Source organism: Onychostoma macrolepis, chromosome 08 (genome assembly GCF_012432095.1).
Source record: "Onychostoma macrolepis isolate SWU-2019 chromosome 08, ASM1243209v1, whole genome shotgun sequence".
NCBI classification, from domain to species: Eukaryota; Metazoa; Chordata; class Actinopteri; order Cypriniformes; family Cyprinidae; genus Onychostoma; species Onychostoma macrolepis.
In genome coordinates this window covers 21482271-21505575 of record NC_081162.1, presented here as the reverse complement: position 1 = coordinate 21505575, position 23305 = coordinate 21482271, and the positions used below count along the sequence as shown (strand labels likewise).

General features: G+C 36.9%; 2 protein-coding genes across 6 annotated transcripts in view; one reads left to right on the top strand and one right to left on the bottom strand.

The window, feature by feature from the left end:
* The window catches only part of xpr1a (xenotropic and polytropic retrovirus receptor 1a), a 111864-nt gene that overhangs the window by 55650 nt on the left and 32909 nt on the right, over positions 1-23305 (bottom strand). For 3 of the 4 annotated variants that reach the window (XM_058784531.1, XM_058784532.1, XM_058784530.1), the window contains one exon: positions 10360-10411. In XM_058784531.1, the coding sequence (XP_058640514.1) occupies positions 10360-10399 (40 nt within the window). In that variant the 5' untranslated portion in view covers positions 10400-10411. Of the gene's footprint in view, positions 1-10359; positions 10412-16446; positions 16845-23305 lie in introns of those variants that run through there. The other variant, XM_058784529.1, reaches the window with a different exon arrangement.
* The window catches only part of acbd6 (acyl-CoA binding domain containing 6), a 34847-nt gene continuing 30260 nt past the window's right edge, over positions 18719-23305 (top strand). The window contains exons 1-3 of one of the 2 annotated variants that reach the window (XM_058784534.1): positions 18719-19198; positions 22195-22259; positions 22552-22648. In XM_058784534.1, the coding sequence (XP_058640517.1) occupies positions 18923-19198; positions 22195-22259; positions 22552-22648 (438 nt within the window). In that variant the 5' untranslated portion in view covers positions 18719-18922. The remainder of the gene's footprint in view (positions 19199-22194; positions 22260-22551; positions 22649-23305) is intronic. The other variant, XM_058784533.1, reaches the window with a different exon arrangement.

The window sequence follows — 23305 nt, the reverse complement described above, 5'->3', positions numbered from 1 at the left end:
GCACTTGCAGGACGTCCTGTATAGATCTGCTCAATTTTCTCACATTGCTATGGGGGTGTTGGCACCTGTAAACTCCCTGGAGAGAAAGCCCATTAGAATATAGATTAAAGATGAATGTGTTGAAGACAGCAGACCTCTCAGCAACACAATCTGTTCTGCAGACACACACTAGAGACAGATCAACCAATCGGATTGCAGCTATCAAAGTGCAAGTGGAGATGCTGATGGATATGGTCTGATTTTTTTTTTTGGTAGCATGAAGGAATAGGGATGTCCCAGGATGACCTTATAGGGATGGAAACAGTCTGTATATTAAGTTTGCTTGCTGAAATGTAGCTCAACAAACTATAATTGATTATTCCTATCAAATGGAAAGTTCCTGAGCAAGGTCATATGTATATATGTATATATCTATGTATGTACGTATATATATACACACACTATATATATATATATATATATATATATATTATGTAACTTTACCAACTAGCCTGTGTGAACAGCTCCAAGGTAATGTTAAAACAATTTTAGTTTCCTTTTGTTTTGTGAACACACTACCATTCAAAAAAAAAAAAATGCTTTTATTCCGCAAGGATGCATTAAATTGATCAAAGATTACAGTAAATACATTTATAATGTTCTGAAAGATTTCCATTTTAAATAAATGCTATAGTTTTGAACTTCCTATTCATCAAAGAATACTGAAAAATTAATTTATTATATTTATTTTTTATTTAAAATATAAAATAATTTTTCCACAAAAACACAGGCAGCACAAACGTTCTCAACATTCATAACAAGAATTGTTTCTTGAGCAGCAAATCAGCATATTAGAATGATTTGGAGTAAATGCTGCTGAAAATTCAGTTTTGTCATCACAGAAATAAATTAGATTTTAGAATATATTAAGACAGAAAAAAAATTATTTTAAATTGTAATAAAATTTCACAATTTTACTTTTATGGTATTTGTGATCAAAAAAATGCAGCCTTGCTTTGGATGAGACTTCTTTCAAAAAAATCTTACTGACCCCAAACATTTGAACAGTAGTGTATAAAACAAGAGATCACAAGGCTAAGACACCAAAACAAGAGGAAACGTGCTTTTGAAAGCGTGGCAGAAATGTAAAAAATACCTGAGCATATGGTATCACAGCCGCCTCCTATAGTTTCCTTTCGACCTCCTCCCTTAGACACTGTGCCCGCATATGTGCGTGCATATAAATGAAAGAGAATGTGTTTGAAAAACAAACATTACAGAGCAGCTTATGTCTCTATTCCCATATGACATCAGTAGAAAATGAATAAACTCAACAGTCTGTTTTAAAAAAAGAACTAAAGTGTATATTCCACGGCTCGTTTACAAAACGTAGACATAACCTGCTAAATGTCAATGTGTCATAGTGGCCAAAATGAAAATGTTTGATAATACAAGTTACGATTCTATTCTTCGCTTTTCAAGATACTTGCAGTGAATCTATAGTTTTTATGCTACACATCAAGCAATGTCTCAAATCATTTACTGTCTACACTGCATTTACTGTAAGAATAAGTATGTGCTATCTCTTTTAATAACATATCTTTCTATTAATCTTTATGGCTAACATTCTGCGGCTTCTGGATATTGAAACAGCGAGTCATACGTGCATCCATCATGTCCTGTCTTAGATGTTTAAAAGCTTAAGTGCACATTGTCAAATAAGACCTTGACTCCCACTGCCTCCCATAACCTCCTGTCCTCCCCTCCCCCTGTCCATCCTCTACTCCTCTACTCCTGACAATCCCCCACACCGTTTGGCCTAGATGTAATTCACAGATGAATAATGGATGGACTTTCATCTCTCCTGGATTTGGGGTTCACTGCTCTAAGCTACTGTAGCAGAGGCAACTGCATTTAACATGAGATGTGGGATTCTCCTACAGTCTGCCTGACTCTATCTCTGTTGGCTGTCAGTCTGTGCGCTAGTCTAAGCTGTCAATAGCAGATTTCAAACCATCCTGTCCTGTTCTGAAATGTTTCACTCCAGTACAGGAGGAAGAGATTTGTAATATCTTACTATACATAGTCTTTTTGCTCACTCCGTTTTTTTCCTTCTTAAAATGCCTGACCCTCAGCAAGCATTTTTGCAAGCTTTCATTTAGCTTAAATGCATCCATTTTTTGCTCATCTCGATTGCTTTTAGTATAAAAGCTCATGGCATTAGTCTTAAAGGCAACATGAAATCAAAATTGACTATTCACTTTCCTAGATGTCTAAATTTCACTTTCCTGCATGCCTACATTTCCTTAAGTGTCCATGGTTTTATTGCACAAGATTTATCAGTGCACATTACTCTGAAATAAATAAATAAATAAATAATGTTAATAAAATTACTTTTCCACCTCTGAAACAACTTTTTTCAATATAAAATATAATTAGCAAAAAAATTTAAAATAACTAAACAACTCAAATAAAATAATAAAATTAAAATAAAATAAACTGAATTTCCTACTGAATTTCTCTGAAAATTTTACCTTTATCCCCCTGAATTTCTCTAAAATAAAATAAAATAAAATATAAAAATAAATTTGATCTATCAAATCAAATCCAGATAAATAAAATCATGTACTGCTCTACATTATTTCCCACTGAATATTCTGAAATTCCCACTGAATTTCCACTGAAGATGCAAGTTAATTTACGCACATAACATTTGATCCGCACTAATATATGTTTATCCACCTTACAAATATCCCTAGCATAAATGCTTTTCATAAACAGAACAAATTCACTACATTTATAACAAATGTACTCAATGTTTTTTATTTATTTATTCATCACAGTGTTTTTGCGTGTTTGTTTCTCCACCAAGAAGGAAGTAAAAACAACCCAGCTAGTGCACAATTAGCATCGAGCTCCACATCTGAGTGGCAGCTTGTGAAGAAGTCCATCAATAATGCAGAGTACTGGGGGGTTGGCGCCGTGCTGATTCTGCCAAGCTAGCGGCCCCCTTGAACGTGGCCCCTTCCTGGCCTCGTGTCCTTGGGCCAGCACAACCGGGGAACAGCACAGTCCCAAAGCTCCCCGATCAGAATCTGTGCTAATAAGAGACTCGGCACCTCCACACGTGTGCCGAATAACAATAACAATAACAACAACAAGACCTCCTACACTTAAAATAAGCCACCACATGTCTGTCAAAACAGCAGGCTAAAACAGGATGGAGGGACACAAAACTGAAAATACTCCTCCGCAGCACAAGAGCTGAGAGAACGAAAATGTCATTATTATTTATACAATGGCTTTAATTAATTGGGTTACATGAACCTTGTATTCAAATGTTATTTTAGGAATTGTAGGTAGTCCAGATGGTCTGTAAAATGGCTTATTCATACCTGATTAATTAGCAAACAAAAAGCAGAATGAAAGGCAAATGTGGTCTGATCTTTTTGAATACATGTGCATGGAATCATTTGTGAATAAAGTGTGCCTGAATAATATAAATGGATAATAAAAACACTTTGAACCAGACAACCATGGTTTATCATAACTTGTGTGTGTGCGTGTGAACAGTGTCCAGACTCAAAGTGGAAGTAAGAGAATGATGCCGTTTGCTGCTCTTTGATCAGAACGAGCCCCAAACACTAATTACGTTGGCTGCTCTCTCAGCAGGCAACAAGCTGTTCACAGCTCCCCATGACAGGAGCCCTACTCAGCTTTAAATGAGCTGTGGGAGCGTAATGTAAAAAACACACACACATACAAAACACCGTCAAATACATTCTGTTATAAAAAAGTTAAATTAAATATAATACATTGTTCAACCATTAACCATTTTTTCACAATATTCACCTTATATTCACCTAATAAGGTGGATATGGTGCGGTAATTTACCAGTTACATGTTTTACAGTAGCATTTTAAGTTTTTTTTCTGTAAAAATTACTAGCATTTTTACACTGTAAAAAAATCATTTAAATGCAGTTGTCTCTAACAAAACTTTGCAAGGCGTATGAGACCTACAGATACAAGATTCAAGGTCACCCAGTTCCCTGTTTCTTGTTCTATACAGAGCAGGACTCTATACTAGATGCTTTCTTATGTCCCTGTGTTCATTCCAACAAGGAAGATCATTCCATCTCATCTCTCTCGCTCTATTCGATTACTGGAGGTGTGCCCGAGCAGCCAGCCAACCAGGAGCTTAACCTATAGAGTAGAAGAAGATGTACACAATTGCTTTTCTGCCGGTATTGATTCAGCATCATTAAACTTTGAAAGGCTGGAGGATTCAATGGGAATGGGTCCTGAATCAGTCCATACAAAGACAGAAACATAAAAAAGAGAGATTAGACACTAGGGTATGAAGAGACATGCCAAACGGTTGGATATTTGAAGGATATTCACTCAGGAGAAAAATACAATAGACTTGATTTTATTTATTTGATTCTGGAACTGACTGGACTGTGAAAAGTGATTTCTATAAGACCAGCTGAAATGGTGTCAGTTTAAAAAAGGAGAAATAAAACTGTGGATGGTAATGTTACATCAGTCATAAAGCCTCGTACTGTTTAAGTACGCAGTTCCTAACCAAAATAAGCAGCTGAGCAGCTGTACCAGACTGCCACAGTTTTCCACAATTTTCAATGTGGTCATACACAATAACACAACATAATAAATTATAATCAAGTATCATTAAATGTAGAAATTTCTACACTGATGGCTTGCTATGCCCCTGACTTTCACAACAAATTGAACTCAATTTAATTTACTGTCACTTGATCTCATATCGTGACTTAATATATATTGTCTGTGTCCAAAATAAGTTGAACCTGAGTGCTGCACTTTTAGATTGGCATGACACGGTCAAACACATCCATCTACCTTGTTTACATAGAAAAACAATGGAAAAGTATAGGAAGTAGAATGGAAAAACGTTGAATGCACAGTATAGTGTATCATAGACAGCGAAGGACACATCTATGCTGCAATCATTGGATTCGGATGTGCAATGTTGCCTTCCTCCGTATGCTGCCTGTTAACAAAGCATTTTCCAGCTTTCATATGCGCGCCTTAATCTCTTTTTAATCTTAATCTTTTTTTAGAATTTCTTTTATTTTCTGTTTATTTTATTTATTTATTTATTTATTTTGCCTATTTGTGTTGCTGCTTTGTCTAATTCAATTCCTCCTAAGAAGACCAATAAAGATGCATCTACTGCATCTTCATCCACATCTCAATTGTCCAAACCAGATACACGCAAGCAAGAAATTAAGCAGGCAAAATAAAGCTAGTGCTCATATTTCCTTCACTGCTGTCTCGTCTTTAATTAAAACCTCTGGGCTCAGACAAAAGGCCCGCAGTGCAGGTTAAATACCGCATGAGACTGCAAACCCATAAAAGTCTTGGAAAGCGCACACAAAGGCAGTTTGAATGCACTCACTTCAATTACAGCTAAACTGACGAGTGTTAAACTAGCAAGCTAAGCTGAGAGGCAGGACTACAATGTTATGAATCACGCTGTAGTGGGAGTCAGATGACCTTTAGGTAACCATGGGCGAACCATTCCTGTCCCTTACAAAAAAAATAAATAAAAAATAGAGTCCTGGCAAACCCCTCTGGCTCAAGTTCATATTTACACATGCTAATGAGCTTTGTTTGCCACAAATCTGCTCACAGTTGATTATGTTAGCATGCTGCTAAGCTAATGAACCATTTCTCAAATAACCAAAAAATGAAAATAAACAACAGCATTCAATATTTTAGATTAGACCAAATAATTTTTATCAATGCTTTTTGTATTGTTTTTGTATATCACTGAACATGCTTTACATTTCTTCATGTGTTCCCTTTTAAGTGTATTGAAATAATGTTAGGTAAGTGTTGGTACACAAGGTTATTTTCGTAAACGAAAACTGAAACTAAGACTAAAACTATTGGTCAAAAAACATTTTCGTAAACTGAAATAAAATTACAATTTCTAAATAAATGAAAAACTAAAACGAAACGAAACTAACAACAGTAACGGAAAAACTAACGAAAATAAAATAATAATTAGCAAAAATAAATAATCGTTTTCGTGATTTAATAAGCTCTCTGTGCCAGAAAATCGGACCTGCGGTTGTTTAGGGAAATAGATGGCGCTTCATGCACGTGAGCTGAGTCCTAAGCGGCTATTCACAGAGAATGCATTTTTGCATTTAAAAACAAGACGCGGGCTATGAAATTGGAAATAACTATAAATAATAATAATGCACACCTTACAGGGCACGAACGTTTAAAAGCGTGCTTGACGTGCGAGAACAACATGAGAGTGAGTTAACAGACACAGAATTAAAAGTTTTGGATGAACTGACTTTAGTAAAGAGTCATTCTGTTACACTTTGCGATTACTATGATAACGTCCGCCTCGAGTCCATGACACGAGCACCGCCTTGACTGTATAAAACGCATCCAGAATGTGAGAACGCGATAGCCGCGCTGTGTTGTGTAAAAGAGGCTTTAGTACTGGGATTGATTGCGTTGCTCATCTGAAGCGCGTGCGCGGCTGCGCGCTGGAGCGGCTCGTCAAAGTATAGTGCAAACATAATTTAAATCACCATATCGCATTTATTTTTGAGTAGTATGAGGTTTCAAAGCATTTTAGATTGTTTCTTCTTATTGTGTACGTTCATTGAGGGAGACGGGACATACAGTAGTGTGCACCGGCTCGTATGTGCAAAAAATCCAACAAATTAATGCATTGAAAACACAGATGGACAAAAATAAAGTTTACAGAGTTTCAATGACCATTTCAAAGAACATGCCTGCGTCCCAATGTGCACACTGTCCATGCTAAATTCTATCTGATATTAGTCATTTTTAATACTATTTAGGGCATATAGGGTGGATAGTATGCACATTGGGACGCAGGGCATGTTTCCTCAAATCCAGCTCTGGAGGGCCATTGTCCTGCAGAATTTAGCTCCAACCCTGATACAAACTCAACTGCCTGATGCTGTCTAGTAACTCTGAAAACCTTGATTAGCTTGTTGTTTGTAAACTATTGGCATATTAAACAAGATTACATCTTTAATATGAATGAACATGAATATGAATTAATAAATTGTATACATATAAGTAGCATATTTTTGGTTTTTGTTGAATTGTAAAGAATTATTTTATTTTCATTATTAAGAGGTTTGCACAAGAGTTAAATGTAAACTGCAAACATTCAACTTTGCTAAAATTAAATGTCTTGGTTTGGTCTACACTGGAAGTGTTCCATTAACTCTGTTAAACTATAATTACTAAAACTAAAACTGAAACTAAAATATATCAAAACTAAATAGAAATGTGTTCACAAAATAAAAACTAATCTAAAACTAACAAAACCATTAATGAAACTAACTAAAACTAAACTGAAATTATAGGAAATTTGAAAACGATATTAAAATAAAAACTAATTTAAAAATTAAAAACTATAATATCCTTGTTGGTACACTAAATTTGTCACAAAAAGGGTCTTGCATAAGGGTCTACAGCAAGTTTACAGTGATCTTTCATCTTCTGTCTTTCAAATAATTTATAAAAACTCTCACGTACCTCAAGCCCATTAGGGACCTCAATTGCTTATTTCCGTACCCGAACACGTTAGCATACTGAGCCAATCTGTGTTCCTGACAGTGTAAGGGAATGCTGACACTTTGAACTGCCCCTCTCTCAATATTGAGCTTTCAATACGACTATATCAGATCAGGCCAGAGAGAAAGAGAGAGAAAGAGGGTCGTAATAACCCAATAAATTGCCTCCCTGGGGCACCAGTATGTTCACAGAATATCAAAACTCCTCTTTCTTATAGTCCGCAGACTGTGGAGGAAAAAAGCTTCCTCATAAATCTAGCTGTGGTAATTAGTGTTTCATGGGAGGTTTATTTAATAAAATCATCACTTGATCTCAACAGACTTTGACATTGCAAACCTATATGTGAAAAACTACTGCGTTAAGCCTCACAAATCATGTTAAGAGTTGTGATAGACAAGAAACTTAATATAAAAGCCACATGACAGGTGCTTCAATAAGTCTGCCTATTCCTTTACTCTATTTTCCTCCCTTTCATTTTCCATCAATCCACTTTCCCTGCAGAGGGACATCAAAGCGGTTTTAAAAGAAAGAAGAGACCACGGCACCACAGCTGCACTGATACTGGAAACTGTGTGGGGCTTCAACTGAATGCTGGGAAAGCGAGAAAGCCATTGATCTTTATGGATTAATTCTTATCTGCTGGATTTAGACACTGGCATTGATTATAATACCATATACTAGCCACATTATCATTAAGACTTAAACTAGCTTCATCCATAGTATTCAAATATTCAAATGTAACTTGAGTAATTATTAGTATACTTTACATGGAAAAGTTCAATAAAATACTAAAAACTAAAATCAGTCATTTTAAATAAATAAAAGTGAATTTATGCATTACAACATTATATTATAATGTACAGTATAATATACATTTTGAGATATGATAAATATTACATTTAACAGTGATATTAAATAATGGGTGTTTTTAAATATTAACTTTAAGTGAGTGTTAGATGACAACAAAGATAATCTAAACATAAAAAATTGTGAAATAAGCACTAATATTACAATAACCAATATTGACCAAAATATACAATATCGCTAAAATAAAAACAAAATAAAATCTGTAATATTGGCCTGTAACCGATATGGTGATTATTGCATGCCTAATTATTCACCCATTTTATCATCCTCCTCCTGGCAAACAAAAATGCAAGTCTGATTGCTTACAAAAGTAACAGCACTCTCTGCAATAGGCTGCATGAGCAAATATGTGGGATGAATTATATCACTAAGTTTAAGTTAAAATGGCTAACCCTAAGTATAAGGTTCTTGCCACAGAAATCACCACTAATAACAACAATTCATGTGTTTGTATTGAGTAAATCACAGTTACAAGCAACCTGTGGATTAAAGTAATGTTAAACCAGGGGGACTACATACAAGAAAGAGTATTTGTATGCCAGTAAGCAAAACCCAGTTAAAATGCAGCTCAGGCATTTTCCTCTTTTCCACCCAAAACGTTTTAAACACAATAAATCTGTTATCCTGACGAACAGACATGCCAACTTTGCTTTCATTTCCCACCTCAACGAAACCCTGAATTTCAAAAACAAGGTCAAAGTGGCCTGCCAGACGCACACAAAGTCTGACAGAGACATACAGAAGCACTGACTGGAAAGAACATCTCTTCTTTAGTTTGACAGGACCATATAAACACACACACACACACACACACACACACACACACAATCTCCTGAGGGCTGTTTGTTGTTAGTTCTCCAAGAGATGGATGCCAAACTGTGTGGACCTTCTTCAGGTGTCTGGCACTGTTATGAATGGCTTGCTCAGTCTTGTTTCTGGCAAAACATACATCCAGTCGCTCATGATCCAACTGACTGTCTCATAGGACATTTTAAACTATAATTCATAGTCGCATCATATCATTTCATGTCACGGCAAAGCATGTTGTGTTATGCTTTGTCATGTAATTAAACGCCACATGAAACCAAGACATAAAACTCCAACCAAACGTTCACCTTGAAACAATATGTGACCCTGGACCACAAAACCAGTCTTAAGTCGCTGGGGTATATTTGTAACAATAGCCAAAATACATTGTATGGGTCAAAATTATCAATTTTCTTTATGCCAAAAATCATTAGGATATTAAGTAAAGATCATGTTCCGTGAAGATATTTTGTACATTTCTTACCGTAAATGTATAAAAACTGTTTTGATTAGTACTATGCATTGCTAAGAACTTCATTTGGACAAATTTAAAGGCAATTTTCTCAATATTTAGATTTTTTTGCACCCTCAGATTCCAGATTTTCAAATAGTTGTATCTCGGCCAAATATTGTCCGATCCTAACAAACCATACATCAATGGAAAGCTTATTTATTCAGCTTTCAGATGATGTATACATCTCAATTTCAAAAATTGACACTTCAGACTGGTTTCGTGGTCCAGGGTCACATATAGGAAATCAGAGGTAACAGACTCATTTAAAAGCAATCAACGCTGCGTCACTTTGAGACTCAATGACTTGAAACCCAAGAACTATGTTTACTTCTTTGCAACAGTACCTAGGATAAACTATTTCCCTGTCGCACCCTGTCACCCTCGCGCCTCGGCAGACATCTGACGTCCTGTATTAATTATAGCTATGCCGAGCTGCCCCACTGTCTTGCGAGAGATGCGGCAGTGCTGAAATTTCTTCTATTTATAGTAGGAGTTCATTCTAGGGTGGTGGAAACGAGTACAGAATGGAAAGAGGGTTTGGTCGGTTACGTGTTCAGAAGGGAGTTTCCTTACCTTCTATGGATGGGGCCTGGTCCTGGGCCGCATAGAGCATCTCCTTGAAAGCCTGTGTCAGAAAAATAGATACGGTAATGATGAGATCACAGTCTTATGGTGCAGGCCAATAGGGCAATGATGTACAGAAGTCTTACATAGCCTATTAAGGCAACTTGTCATGGCAAAGAGAGTTGACTTGGCTGGATATGTAGGCTAATTGAGGTTACTTCAACCATTGATCTAGCATGTTATAAGGGCCTTGTTGTTTCTTTAAACATGAATATTAAACTCTGTGTGAAATGGTGACTTTCAGTTCTTTGGGAATATGGTTACCTACTTCTCTTAGCATGTCATTAACCTCACAGATAATGAAAAACATTGGACAATTATGCATTGTCTGTTTCAAGCTACTTCTGGCTGTGAAACATATAACTTTATCCCAAAGGTCTTTGATAGATTCTCCTATAGTGCTGTCTCAGTAATTTGAATGCATTTGATTTCATGACAGCAAGGTTAATCTCAGTAATTGGTGTAGTTTCATTCATTCGAGAACAAAACTGACTTTTTAAAGTCAGGGAGGCTTTGAAGATAATGCATCATTATAAAAAAAAAAGTGAAAAGCATCTTAAAATGTTGATAAGTATGCTTTAAAATATATACCTGACCTGCAATTATTCATAGTAATATAAATTATAAGTTCTACATGTAAATTAAAAAAATACATTATACATATAGACCTGCTTGATGGACTAAATTAACTGGTTTTAGTCATGTAAAAATATCATTTGATATGTTGAAATGAATGTAATATATTTTACATGAATACAATGAGTTAATTTAATCTATCATGCACATTTTTATTTACCTGACAAAACACACTTCTACAGTGGAAGATTACAGACTCACTTCTTTATATAGTAAAATAAGATCTATCGGATGTAGTCACCGTAAACATTTAGCACACGGGGGATGAAACATTATCTGGCAATTTACTACACAAGCTGCTGTCAGTGCAGGGACGTTCTCAGTCAATATATAGCATAGATTGAAAAGCATATCTAGACACAACAAAGACAAATCACAATCAAGAACATTTATTTGCTAAGCAAACATCCTTTGTTCAAGCTAAACACCAATCAAAGCTAATTAACGTGGGGCTGTACAGATGCAGTGAACACTTCTTTTCACTATAAACAAATCTCACACTCAAGGTCAAAGCCTGGCCGATGTGTCAACCAATGAAATAAGAGAATCGTCAAGATGGCGGCATTGCCATGGCAATGATGATGATGACACAAAGGCTAGATGTGCTCTATAGAGTATTCAAGTTATACAACCAAAGACTGTAACCAGGATACATATGAACTATACATCTGCCCATCCTCCAGAAATATGTGCATGCGTCTGTGTGAGGTTTGGGCAGATCTTTGCGTCCAGCAAGCCTGACAGCAGATGTCATCCCAGTGGGAGAGGGAGCGCAAGTCCCTGTGTGTATATGTGTTTGTGTGTGTAAGTGTGTGTCAGTGCATGTGTGAACAGCAGGTCTGTGAAGTCAGCCAGCAAGATCCATACGTCCCAGCCAGTAAGCAGACCTGCTGCTTTGAAGAAATATACTGTATGCATGCTCAAAACAAGCTATATTATATATTTGGTAAGGCAAGTATCACTAGAACTATCACTCAGGGTTACATTGTTAGTTTTATTGATTTATTCCTATAAATCCTTCAAGTTAAAAAATTTGCCCCCCAAAACCTGAGTCGTACTGTTGCACTACACACATGAATTTTGCCTCAAATGATTGGAATAATATTTTCACCCAGAGGACAATTAAAGAGGTTAAATTAATCTTACAGATGTACTTAAAGGAAGTAGGGGTGGGTGATATACCGCTAAACACAATTAACCAGTAGAAATTTGTCAACTGGTTTATCGTTTCTATCGTAGTTACACACTCACGTGATGTTGCTGTGCTACATGGGCACAAAACTTATCATTTTTCACACGTTTTTAAGCATTCTGGTTTAAAAACAAGTGCTTTTAAGCGACTGAAATGCAATCAGCAATGCATGTGCTGTCCGAGAGGCATGGGCACATGAAGAAAATAAATTGGCTCATAGGACAAGGGAGTACTGAAAAGATTTATTTTTGCCGCGATTTAAACGGTTAAATACACACAATTTTGTCAAAATGCCTTTCTTTTCAAATATCATCATTAACACAGTAATTTAGGTCTTAAGTGAAAGCAAACATTTAACAGTATATTGGATCCGGGCAGCTCTTAAAGCAACAACAGTCTAATATTCCTGCTGTCTGTCATTCATGTTAATCAAACAACAAAAGAGAATATGCAGCGTTTTTATACATTTGATTACTTTATACAGTGTAAGTAGCATTTCTTATTTATTTGTTCTACTGTAGTTTTTTTTCTATTGCTTGTAACTAGTTTCTTATTCTTATTTAATCGCAGACAGTTGTCTTCAGTTTACTTGCATTTGTGAAATTGTCACTGGTGACAAGAATTATAAAATTTCAATGGTATCAAAAATTTTGATATAATAAAGACCTTATTTAAAGCAAAAATAACTATATCGTGAAATATATTGTTACTGTGAAATAAAATGACTCCTATCGTGAAATAAGATTTTGGTCATATCCTTATTTAAAGACTGTGTTTAAAGCAAAAATAACTATATTGTGATATATATTGTTACCGTGAAATAAAATTACTCATATCGTGATGTATGATTTAGGTCATATCACCCACCCCTAAAAGGAAGGATCCAAGCCCTGATTAGGGATCACAAATACTTGGTTGACTCTTCTCATTTTGCACTCTGCAAAAGCCTAACATTTCCTAGCAATGCCTAGAACAGAGTAGCAACCATATAGCAAAACACTAAGAACCTCTCAGAATATTTAGCAACTGCACAGCAACACCTAAGAAACTGCCAAGAACAACATAGCAACCACACAGAAAACCACTCAGAAGACTTTAGCAACTGGACAGAATCACCCATGTAGCAACCTCCCAGAAAACCCTAACAACCAAGTACTTTTAGAACACTTAGGAAATGCATATCAACCCCTAGCAACCACCTACAACACCTTACCATTCACACGTGTTAAATATACTTTACCATCCTCCATCACTCATTTCTCTGGTGGAGAGTGGTATTGCTTTTCTATAATTAAGCAGAAATGAACAAGCACATTAAAATAATCAGTATTGACATTAGATGAATCTCCTGATGAAGTCGTTTCAACTATAACATGATACTGCTAAATATATATTATGATTGTACAATTGACAATCATAATTATGTTCCTCTGGTGTTCAGAGGGAATGGTTGAATGCCTCCATAAACACACAATCTTCCTCACGTTCACTTTCTCCCTTCTTGGTCAGGCTTAAAAAAAGATACTACAGCTACTTAAAATGCACATGCCGGAGTGTGAGACCTCATTAATTTATCACTCAATCAGTTTGTCGATTTATCAACTGGGAGACTAAATGTGTCATCACCCTTCTTTCACCCTTCTATTGCAATCTTCTTTCCACTTTAGCATGTAAATCACTCAATGTGTCATAATATTTTCAAGGTCATTTGTTATTAAGATGTTATGTAAAGTATTAAACAACACACATGTTGCTTTGCTCAAAGTTTTAAGGAAAGGACAAAGGAAGCTTGTCACTTTCTTAAGAAGTTCATTTTTTATAAGCTTCCTAAAATCAGTTTATGGACTCAGTGTTATTGCGTAGAGCCTGTGGGGCCGCTTCCCATTGACTTTCTATGGCACTGTCAGCCACAGGCAGCAAAGCAATAGATGAGCAGAGACCGAGTCCATCTAGTAATCATGGCTTAACTGCTCACAGAGGGACTTCAAATGACCAAGCAATAATAAATTCTGCTTTTCTTTGGAATACACTCCATAAGACAGAGCTGCAGTGGATCATATTATATTGAATGTAGCTGAAAAAAGATGTTCGTCTTCATTTTGCCAAGACAAAATCAGAGCCTAGACTCCTACTTCTGCACAATCTATCACTGCATGTAAAGAATAGAGCCAGACAGTTCATTGATAAGGCTGTACAGTGCTGAAAAGGATATTGCTAATCATATATCTCTGTCATTTAAATGGTGTAAATACTGCTCGCAGATCCATATAACATTCCCTGTTAGTGTCAAATGACAGGTTGATCATTATGAATGAAAAATCTTCCTTGTGTCCTTTGTCTTGTCCTTGACAGATCAAGCTGGAATCTCACTGCAGTCCATTCGCACATGCAAATTGGCACATGAGGCCAGTAACTAAGGTTTGACAATGAAAGTCCACCCAAAGACGACTGAGATTCATCAATCAATCTTAGATGCAACAGATATTGAGGCAGCATCTGAGAATATCTGCAGATGCATCTATTTTCTATTAAATGGTCCGATATTAATCAATCTGCCAAGCTATGTAAAAACAAAAAATTACTACCATGATTCTTTATAAGCAATCACTGCAATTTTCTTGGATAAATGCGTTTTGTTTACAGTTATTCCAACAGTTCCTGTTTGTCTGGGTTCTGCGTCTGATTACGGATTCAGTGCTCCAGACAAAGGATTTCTCTTCCTTTGCGCCAAGACGGATGCTGAAGCTCTGACCATCCACCACCACACAACAAATAACATTGATTTATTGTCTAAGGGTGTAGTCAATAATTTCACAGCACAGAAACAATAAATAAACCAACATACAATTAAAATCATTCTTAAAAACATTCATTATTCAACAGTTTGAATGATCAGTCCAACATTTTTCCATCTACTGTTCAGAGGTCAATAAAACAGCATAGGATAAAAAATAATTACACATACTCTATTAATTTCTTAACACAAGCAATTTTTAAATGTCTTAATTAATTTTAACTGAGAAGGTTTTTCCTAATTATACTTTATTTTAAGTGGAAACACATTCTACTGAAGCAGAGGTTTGATGGTGGTGCATGTTATATTTCGTGATGGATATACCATGAATCTCTCAGAGCTCTTTCCTTTGTTCATAATACATAAAACTAATGGTGGTTGAAAACCTTGGAAACCATGGACTGCAGCTGTGTTAAACCTTTCGTAAATGAAGAAAGGGAAGTGAATTTTAAACCTACCTTATATAGTGGAAATGATGTATAAATATATTTCATGATATTGTTTTCATACAATATTATATATTTAATAAGAAGAATCAGAAATCATGGTTATTGTATATATTGCATGCTGTTGTATCAAGCCTCTTTCTAAAAATTCATTCAAAAGAAAAAAGAAAAAAGATTTTACTGCAGAAATAACTCCTACACTCAGCAAATTAATTGCCGCAGACATAAAGTGGGTGAGCAAACTAATTACATCAAATGACCTTTCTGGCTTAATCCCAAAAAAAGAAAAAAAACTTAAGAAAGAATTTAGGTGAGTTTATGTAATACAACTTTATAATTCTGTTATATTAAAACAGAATATAGATTTTTAAGGTGATTTCTCCTTCTTTGTCCCAAATGTGCTGGCAGGTGTTTGACAACGCTCCAGATGCACTGGTTTTGAGAGTCAAGAAACAAGAATAAAATCACTATGAACTGAAATATAAAAAATAAATACATTTAAACATTAAAAAAAAAAAAAAAAAAAGGTCTGTATGTAAAAGCTGCCAATGGTTCCCTCCTTAATGAATATCAAAGAACATGAAGAGACAAATTATGTATATTATGCATACTATATTAGTAGGATATCATATAGCATGCTTCAATGGAAAAACTGCAATAAACAAATGAATTAATAAATAAATAAAATTAACTAAATAAATAAATGAAAAGCATTTAGCAATTTATTATTGTTTCACCTTAGGTCTGATACGGTTTTATCTATACTTTAAAATACAGCTCATTTAACCTTTGCACCTTTAACCTTTAAACAATATTTCATAGCTTGCACAATATTCACAATTACAAACTGCTCAAATCAAATAACCCGCTTAAGTTTTGCTCATAGCCTACTGGTACCTGCTTCACAATTTCTGGGACGCAACAACGGACTACATGCACCAAGTAAAATTCATAAATAAATGTCTTACCTCGTATTGAATATATTGTTTCCTCCATTCTGGAGTAATATGGGCAGACAGGTGCTCCGCAAACTTCATGCTGGCGGAGCAGATATCCACAGTCGGACTATAATAATATCCTCGGGTCGGGCAGCGTCTTCTTTTGGGGCTTTTGTTATTTCTGTCACTAAGTTACAGAGCCGCACGCGTTGTCTAAATCCTGCCCGGTCTATCACAGTCCACTATTCCCCGGTCCCACATATTACCCCGTTCAAAGTGAGACAAAAAGGGACTAAAAGTAACCTCCTTCTACTTCCCAAAACAGGTGCCTAAATGACAGCGCTACAGCCCCGGTGCGGGCGTCTCTGGGAGTGACTTTCTCTCTCCGGACTCTCAGGGCGTCTGTGAAGTAGCTGTTGTCCGCCATCAGCGCGCACTGAGCGAGACGTATGTGCGTCACAGCGCGCCGTGAGGTGCTTTTACAAATAGCTGTTTGTGATTAATCTTATCATGCTTTTTGTCTTAATATTTAGAGATAAAAGTACATATAACTTTTATATATATATATATATATATATTGTTATTAATGTACATTTTCTATAGATTTTTCTTTGAATTGAAAGGGTGTAAAACAATTTATGTTTTATAATAAGCATAATATTGTACTGTATATAATTTGTAATAGGTAATTTATTACACCATTTATTACTAATTCGTTATTTTTACTGTGTCGTCAAATGTAGCCTATATGGTCTAGAATGATTTTTACTGGCCAGAAGGAAACAAGTAACAGTAAACTTTGAAAAAGTAATCCTATATGATTTTCTTTTATCTGCATATTAATCTCCTGATGAGCCTTACTGGCCAATTTTGCGTTGGCAACTGCTGACAAGCTTTTTGTGGAAGCTCTGTATTGCAAAACTTATTATTAGACATTACTAATTATTTTTATTTGTTATAACAATGTTAATATTAATACTGCTAATGACAAAATATGTAGATATAATATGCAAAAATTATACATAGGCCCTATGTTTTGTCAAATGGGATTATGGTTAGGGAGTCGGGCTTGTAACCTGAAGGTTGCCGGTTCGATTCTCACGCCAGCAGGAATTGAAGGCGGGGATTGAATGAACAGCACTCTCTCCACCTTCCATACCATGACTAAGGTGCCCTTGAGCAAGGCACTGAACCCCTAATTGCTCCCTGGGTGCTGGAGCAATAGCTGCCCACTGCTCCGTGTGTGTGTGTGTGTGTGTGTGTGTGTGTGTGTGTGTGCGCATTTGTTCACTACTCACTGCTGTGTGTGTGCGCACTTGGATGGATTAAATGCAGAGCACTAATTTCGAGTATGGGTCACCATACTTGACAATACGTCACTAACTTAACTAACTAAATTCAGTTGTAGCTGGCCTACTTTTCTCATCAAAAAGAACATACTACAATCAAAGGGAAGAATCTATCTTCACAGATCTATCAGTATGGTTTAAACAGATGGATATTAATCAGGATTAAAATGGCATTAATGATTCAAGTATAGCCTACTGCAAAGCAAAATAAAGTTAAAACTAGCCATCCAGCAGTCCATCTGAGCCCTTCACTCTAGTTTATGTAGAATCTGCTTACTTACATTTAACTGATATATTGCTTGCTGACTCAAGGCCATAGAGACCTGATTTATGCCCCTTAAGAGGCATGCATTCCTGCTTTATGTTGTTATATTTTAGAACACCAGGGTGGCACTTATAGCTTCTTGGAAAGACAGGGAGGTGTAAATAAAATATTCTGGACAACTACTACACTCCAAGACAGAAATGTGCAAGGAAAAGAAAGAAAGAAAGAAAGGGGCATAGCACGCTGCTGAATAGGATATTATAGAAGTGGGACGCGTAATAGCGAGATTCGCTCAGGAAAATGTGATTTGTGTGCCATCTTGTGGACAATGCCTGAATTGTAAAAATATGCGCGTAAATCACTGTTAAGTGTTAAAGTAATATCAAGAAAAGGACAAATAAGCAGGTTTGTTGCAAAGTAAACCATATCATGTAAATGACATTTTTGTGTCTCTTCTGTGTTTAAGTTGAAATTCTTTCAAAGTTTTGAAACGATGGCCAATATACTTGATAGTATAGTGTAATATAGTAATATAGTATAGTAAAATATATAGTGAGAGATTAAATCATAGATGTGTATCTATGGATTTAATAGATAATGCGTATAAAAGTTCTAGTATGGTAGCAGTATTCCATTCCACACATCATGCGTCTACTGTAAAACTGGTAGGACCTAAAACCCGTTGGAACTGTTAGCAGCAGTCGCAGGACGCACTCGTGCCTGTTATTGAGACGTACCATTCACGGACCAATTCTCAAAACAAGTCCGACTGAATCGGATTACGGATAACGTACTGAAGCAGTCAACTGCCTGCGCTGTTTTTATTACAAGTTAATAGTAATTAAGGTAAAATACTGTTGATTACCCCTATAAGGTATCTTAATTCTTTTCAATGGCGTCTAGATCTCCGTCCTCCTCCCCTGACTCTGCGACGGGCTCCGGTACTGATCCAGCCCGGCCTGACACCGGAGAGCCGCTCGGTGGAGGATCCGATTCGGATTCAGATTTCGGATTAGAGAAATTTGATTGTGGTGCTGGGGATACAGCGCTTCGATTAGAAGGAGCCGATCTAGAGAATGAATTTGAGGCGGCAGCGGAGCGGGTCAGAGATCTCGTCCAGACAGCCAGTAGAGAGCAGCTGCTGTATCTGTACGCCAGGTTCAAACAGGTAAACTCAGACTTCTTGTTAGTCACATAGTTGATATTGTAAAATCATGATACATTAATATGAGATCACTTGCAAACACGATACTAAGCTTGGAGATTGTCTGGCGTTTTACTTACTTTTATTCATTTATTTAATACTGGTGGCTTATATAAAGTTAGCCCAGTTTATGCACCAACAGTAATAGTAGTGTTTTAATAAACATTACATGTAAGGTTTTGACAGATGAAGATGCTTTTTAGTTCTGGAGTATAAAACATCTGGCACTGGAACCAGTTATTTGGGCATTGGACAGTAATTATTATTAAGTAAACATTAAATATATTAGTTATTAGTTGTGGTGCTTATGTGAGTGATACAGGTTTATGTCCAACCAGCAACGTGTCCTCTCTTCATTAACTGCAAACCGTTCTATTCGCCGTGATAGTTTTGCTCGTTCATTCTGGTGAGTGTTTACATTTCTCCGGAAGCGCACTTGAGCTCGGCATCTCATACCGACCTACAGGCAGAAACTGAAATCACCTGTATTAAAGACTTTAAAAAGATGGACTAATGAAGCAGAGCGGGATTTACAAGCCTGTTTCTCTCTCACTGATTGGACTGTTTTTGAAGCTGCTGCCACTGATCTGGATGAGCTCACAGAGACTCTGAGCTCATCCAGATCAGTGGCAGCAGCTTCAAAAACAGTCCAATCAGTGAGAGATAGGAATGCACATATATGCCAGGACTCATTTAACTTACAACAACAACAAACTATGGTTCACTGCAAAACTTAGCCAGCTCTGTCAGGCCAAAGAAGATGCTCGCAGGAATGGGGACAGAGTCTTGAACAAACAGGCCAAATACACACTGGAAAAGGAGATCAGAGTGGCAAAGCGGAATTATTCCGAAAAGCTACGTATTCAGTTCTCTTCTGGTGACACGGCTTCAGTGTGGAAAGGTCTGAAAGACATCACCAATTACAAGACACCATCCCCTAGCACTGTGGAGAATCAACAACTGGCAGACGGTCTGAATGAGTTTTATTGCAGTTTTGAAAAAACACCATTCACACCTCCGGCAACCCCCGTCTCCCCCCCTCTCCTGCACTGCAGATCAGTGAAGATGATGTGCGTCAGGTCTTCAGAAAGAACAAGAGAAGGAAGGCACCAGGCCCAGACGGTGTGACACCAGCCTGTCTGAAAACCTGTGCTGACCAGCTGGCCCCCCCATCTTCACACAGATCTTCAACAGATCACTGGAGCTGTGTGAAGTCCCATCATGCTTCAAACGCTCCACCATCATCCCCGTCCCAAAGAAACCCAAAATTACTGGATTTAATGACTGCAGACCTGAGGCTCTAACGTCTGTGGCCATGAAATCATTTGAAAGACTGGTTTTGGCTTATCTGAAGGACATCACTGGACCCTTACTGGACCCCCTGCAGTTTGCCTACAGAGCAAACAGGTCTGTGAATGATGCAGTCAATATGGGACTGCATTATGTTCTGCAGCATCTGGACAGACCAGGGACTTATGTGAGGATCCTGTTTGTAGACTTAAGCTCTGCTTTTAAACACCATCATCCCGTCACTCCTCCAGCCCAAATTAACTCAGCTCTCTGTGCTCACCTCCGTCTGTCAGTGGATCACCAGCTTCCTGACAGACAGGCAGCAGCTAGTAAGGCTGGGAAAATTCTCATCCAGCGCCCGTATGATCAGCACTGGTGCCCCTCAGGGCTGTGTTCTCTCCCCACTGCTCTTCTCCCTGTACACCAATGACTGCATCTCTAAAGACCCCTCTGTCAAGCTCCTAAAGTTTGCAGTTGACACCACACTCATCGGCCTCATTCAGGACGGTGACGAGTCTGCTTACAGACAGGAGGTTAAGGAGCTGGCTGTCTGGTGCAGTCTCAACAACCTGGAGCTGAACACGCTCAAAACTGTGGAGATGATCGTGGACTTCAGGAGAAACCTCCCTGCTCTCCCCCCACTCACCATCATGAACAGCACTGTGGCTGCAGTGGAGTCATTCAGATTCCTGGGCACCACAATCTCCCAGGACCTGAAATGGGACAATCACATTGAGTCCATTGTGAAAAAGGCCCAGCAGAGGTTGTACTTCCTACGCCAGCTGAGGAAGTTCAACCTGCCACAGGAGCTGCTGAAACAGTTCTACTCCGCCATCATTGAATCCGTCCTCTGCACTTCAATAACTGTCTGGTTCAGCTCAGCTACCAAATCTGACCTCAGAAGACTACAGAGGGTAGTCCGGACTGCTGAGCGAATCATTGGTACAACCCTCCACACTCTCCAAGAACTGTACTTATCCAGAGTGAGCAAAAGGGCTGGCAAAATCACTCTGGACCCTTGGCCTCACATCCAGCACACTCCCTCTTTGAACTGTTGACGCTACAGAGCTCTGAGCACCAGAATGACCAGCACAGGAACAGTTTCTTCCCTCAGGCAATCCATCTCATGAACACTTGACAATAAACGTGGAACACACAACACTATTATACATTATTTATTTAACACACATACTTATTTACATTTCAAATTTGCACAGATCATAACTGTACATACATAATTGTCTATATTATATATATATTGTGTTTTTTGCTATTTTGTATATTTGTATATTATTCTTCTTATTATCTGTGTCGCTGTCATTCTGTTGCACTGTGGAGCTTCTGTCACTAAAACATATTCCTCGTATGTGTAAACATACCTGGCAATAAAGCTCATTCTGATTCTGATTTATTACCTTTTTCTCTCTCCAATACATTTTTTGTCACTCTTTGCTGTCTGTGTTAATATAAAATAAAATAAAAGATTAATTATAAGTAATTAATAAAGATCCACTCTGCCTATTAATAACAAAATATCCAGATCTATTTGGTGTCAAGTTTTGGTTGATTTATAGTCTAAAATATTTGACATTAGTACTGTCTAAAAAGTTATTTGAACTTTTGTTATTATTAAATAACCATAAATATATTAATAAACTTATGTTTAACAGGTCAAAGTTGGAAAGTGCAATACACCAAAACCTGGTTTCTTTGATTTCGAGGGTCAGAGAAAATGGTAAGTCTCTTAACAAGCCATGCATTTCTTGATAAATCTTGAATTTTAATTTGGACGTTGCATTGTTGATGGTGACATCTGATGTCTTCAGAACTCTAATCAGTTCTTGATTAGTACTATGAAAATTGTTGGCTCTTATGACAAATAGCCTGTTGTTTTCCTTAACTGTAAGTCTTTGGATAAAATCGACTGGTCAATAAATGAATGTAAATGTAAATAAATTAATATGAGCTTTTTGGGAGCAAGAGTCTTTAGAGTCTTTAAAACCCAACAGAATGCTTCCTGTTCACAGGTCAGCATGGAAACAGCTGGCGGACATGAGTGTGGAGCAGGCCATGCAGGAGTATGTGTCCTGTGTACGTGCCCTGGATCCAGAAGGCAGCCAGAAGGTAAAGATTAAACCTACTGTAGGGGCCATTGCATGATGGGATGTAAAACAAGATTTTTCTTGCTCTTTTGCAGTTAAATAGTTTGATTTACTATGTTGATATTCAAAAGTCCACAAGTTCCAGTCCACCCAGACAAATGATTGAAAACACATCTGAATTATATTGTTTTGTAGAGATTTTCACTTCTTAACTTGACTTTTTTTTGCTCTTAGATGAAGCACAACATTAATTAGTATGTTTTTACAATTACACTATACTTATCGTAAGTGGATCTGTCTTTTGGTAAACTATAGGCATTGTTCTGTATGTTACTGAATAACATGTCCAGAAGAGGGCAGTCTCTGATTGTGCAGTTGTTGTGGTTGTGCATCCTTCTGAAATAGGTAGCAGAAAAATGTCCCATCGTTTTTACCAAGATGTTGAGAATAATGCTCAAAATAATAATAATAAGTTTTATTTATATAGCGCCTTTCCAGAGCTCAAGGACACTTTACAATAAACATCAGAAATGGGAGGAAAACATCAAACAGTAAACAGAAAGAAAAGAACATCAGAAATCCAAAGAGTAATATACAACATAAAACAGAATAAACAGAAGTTAACTAAGAAAGATAACATTCAGAAAACAAGTGAGTTTTGAGCAGTGATTTGAATTCA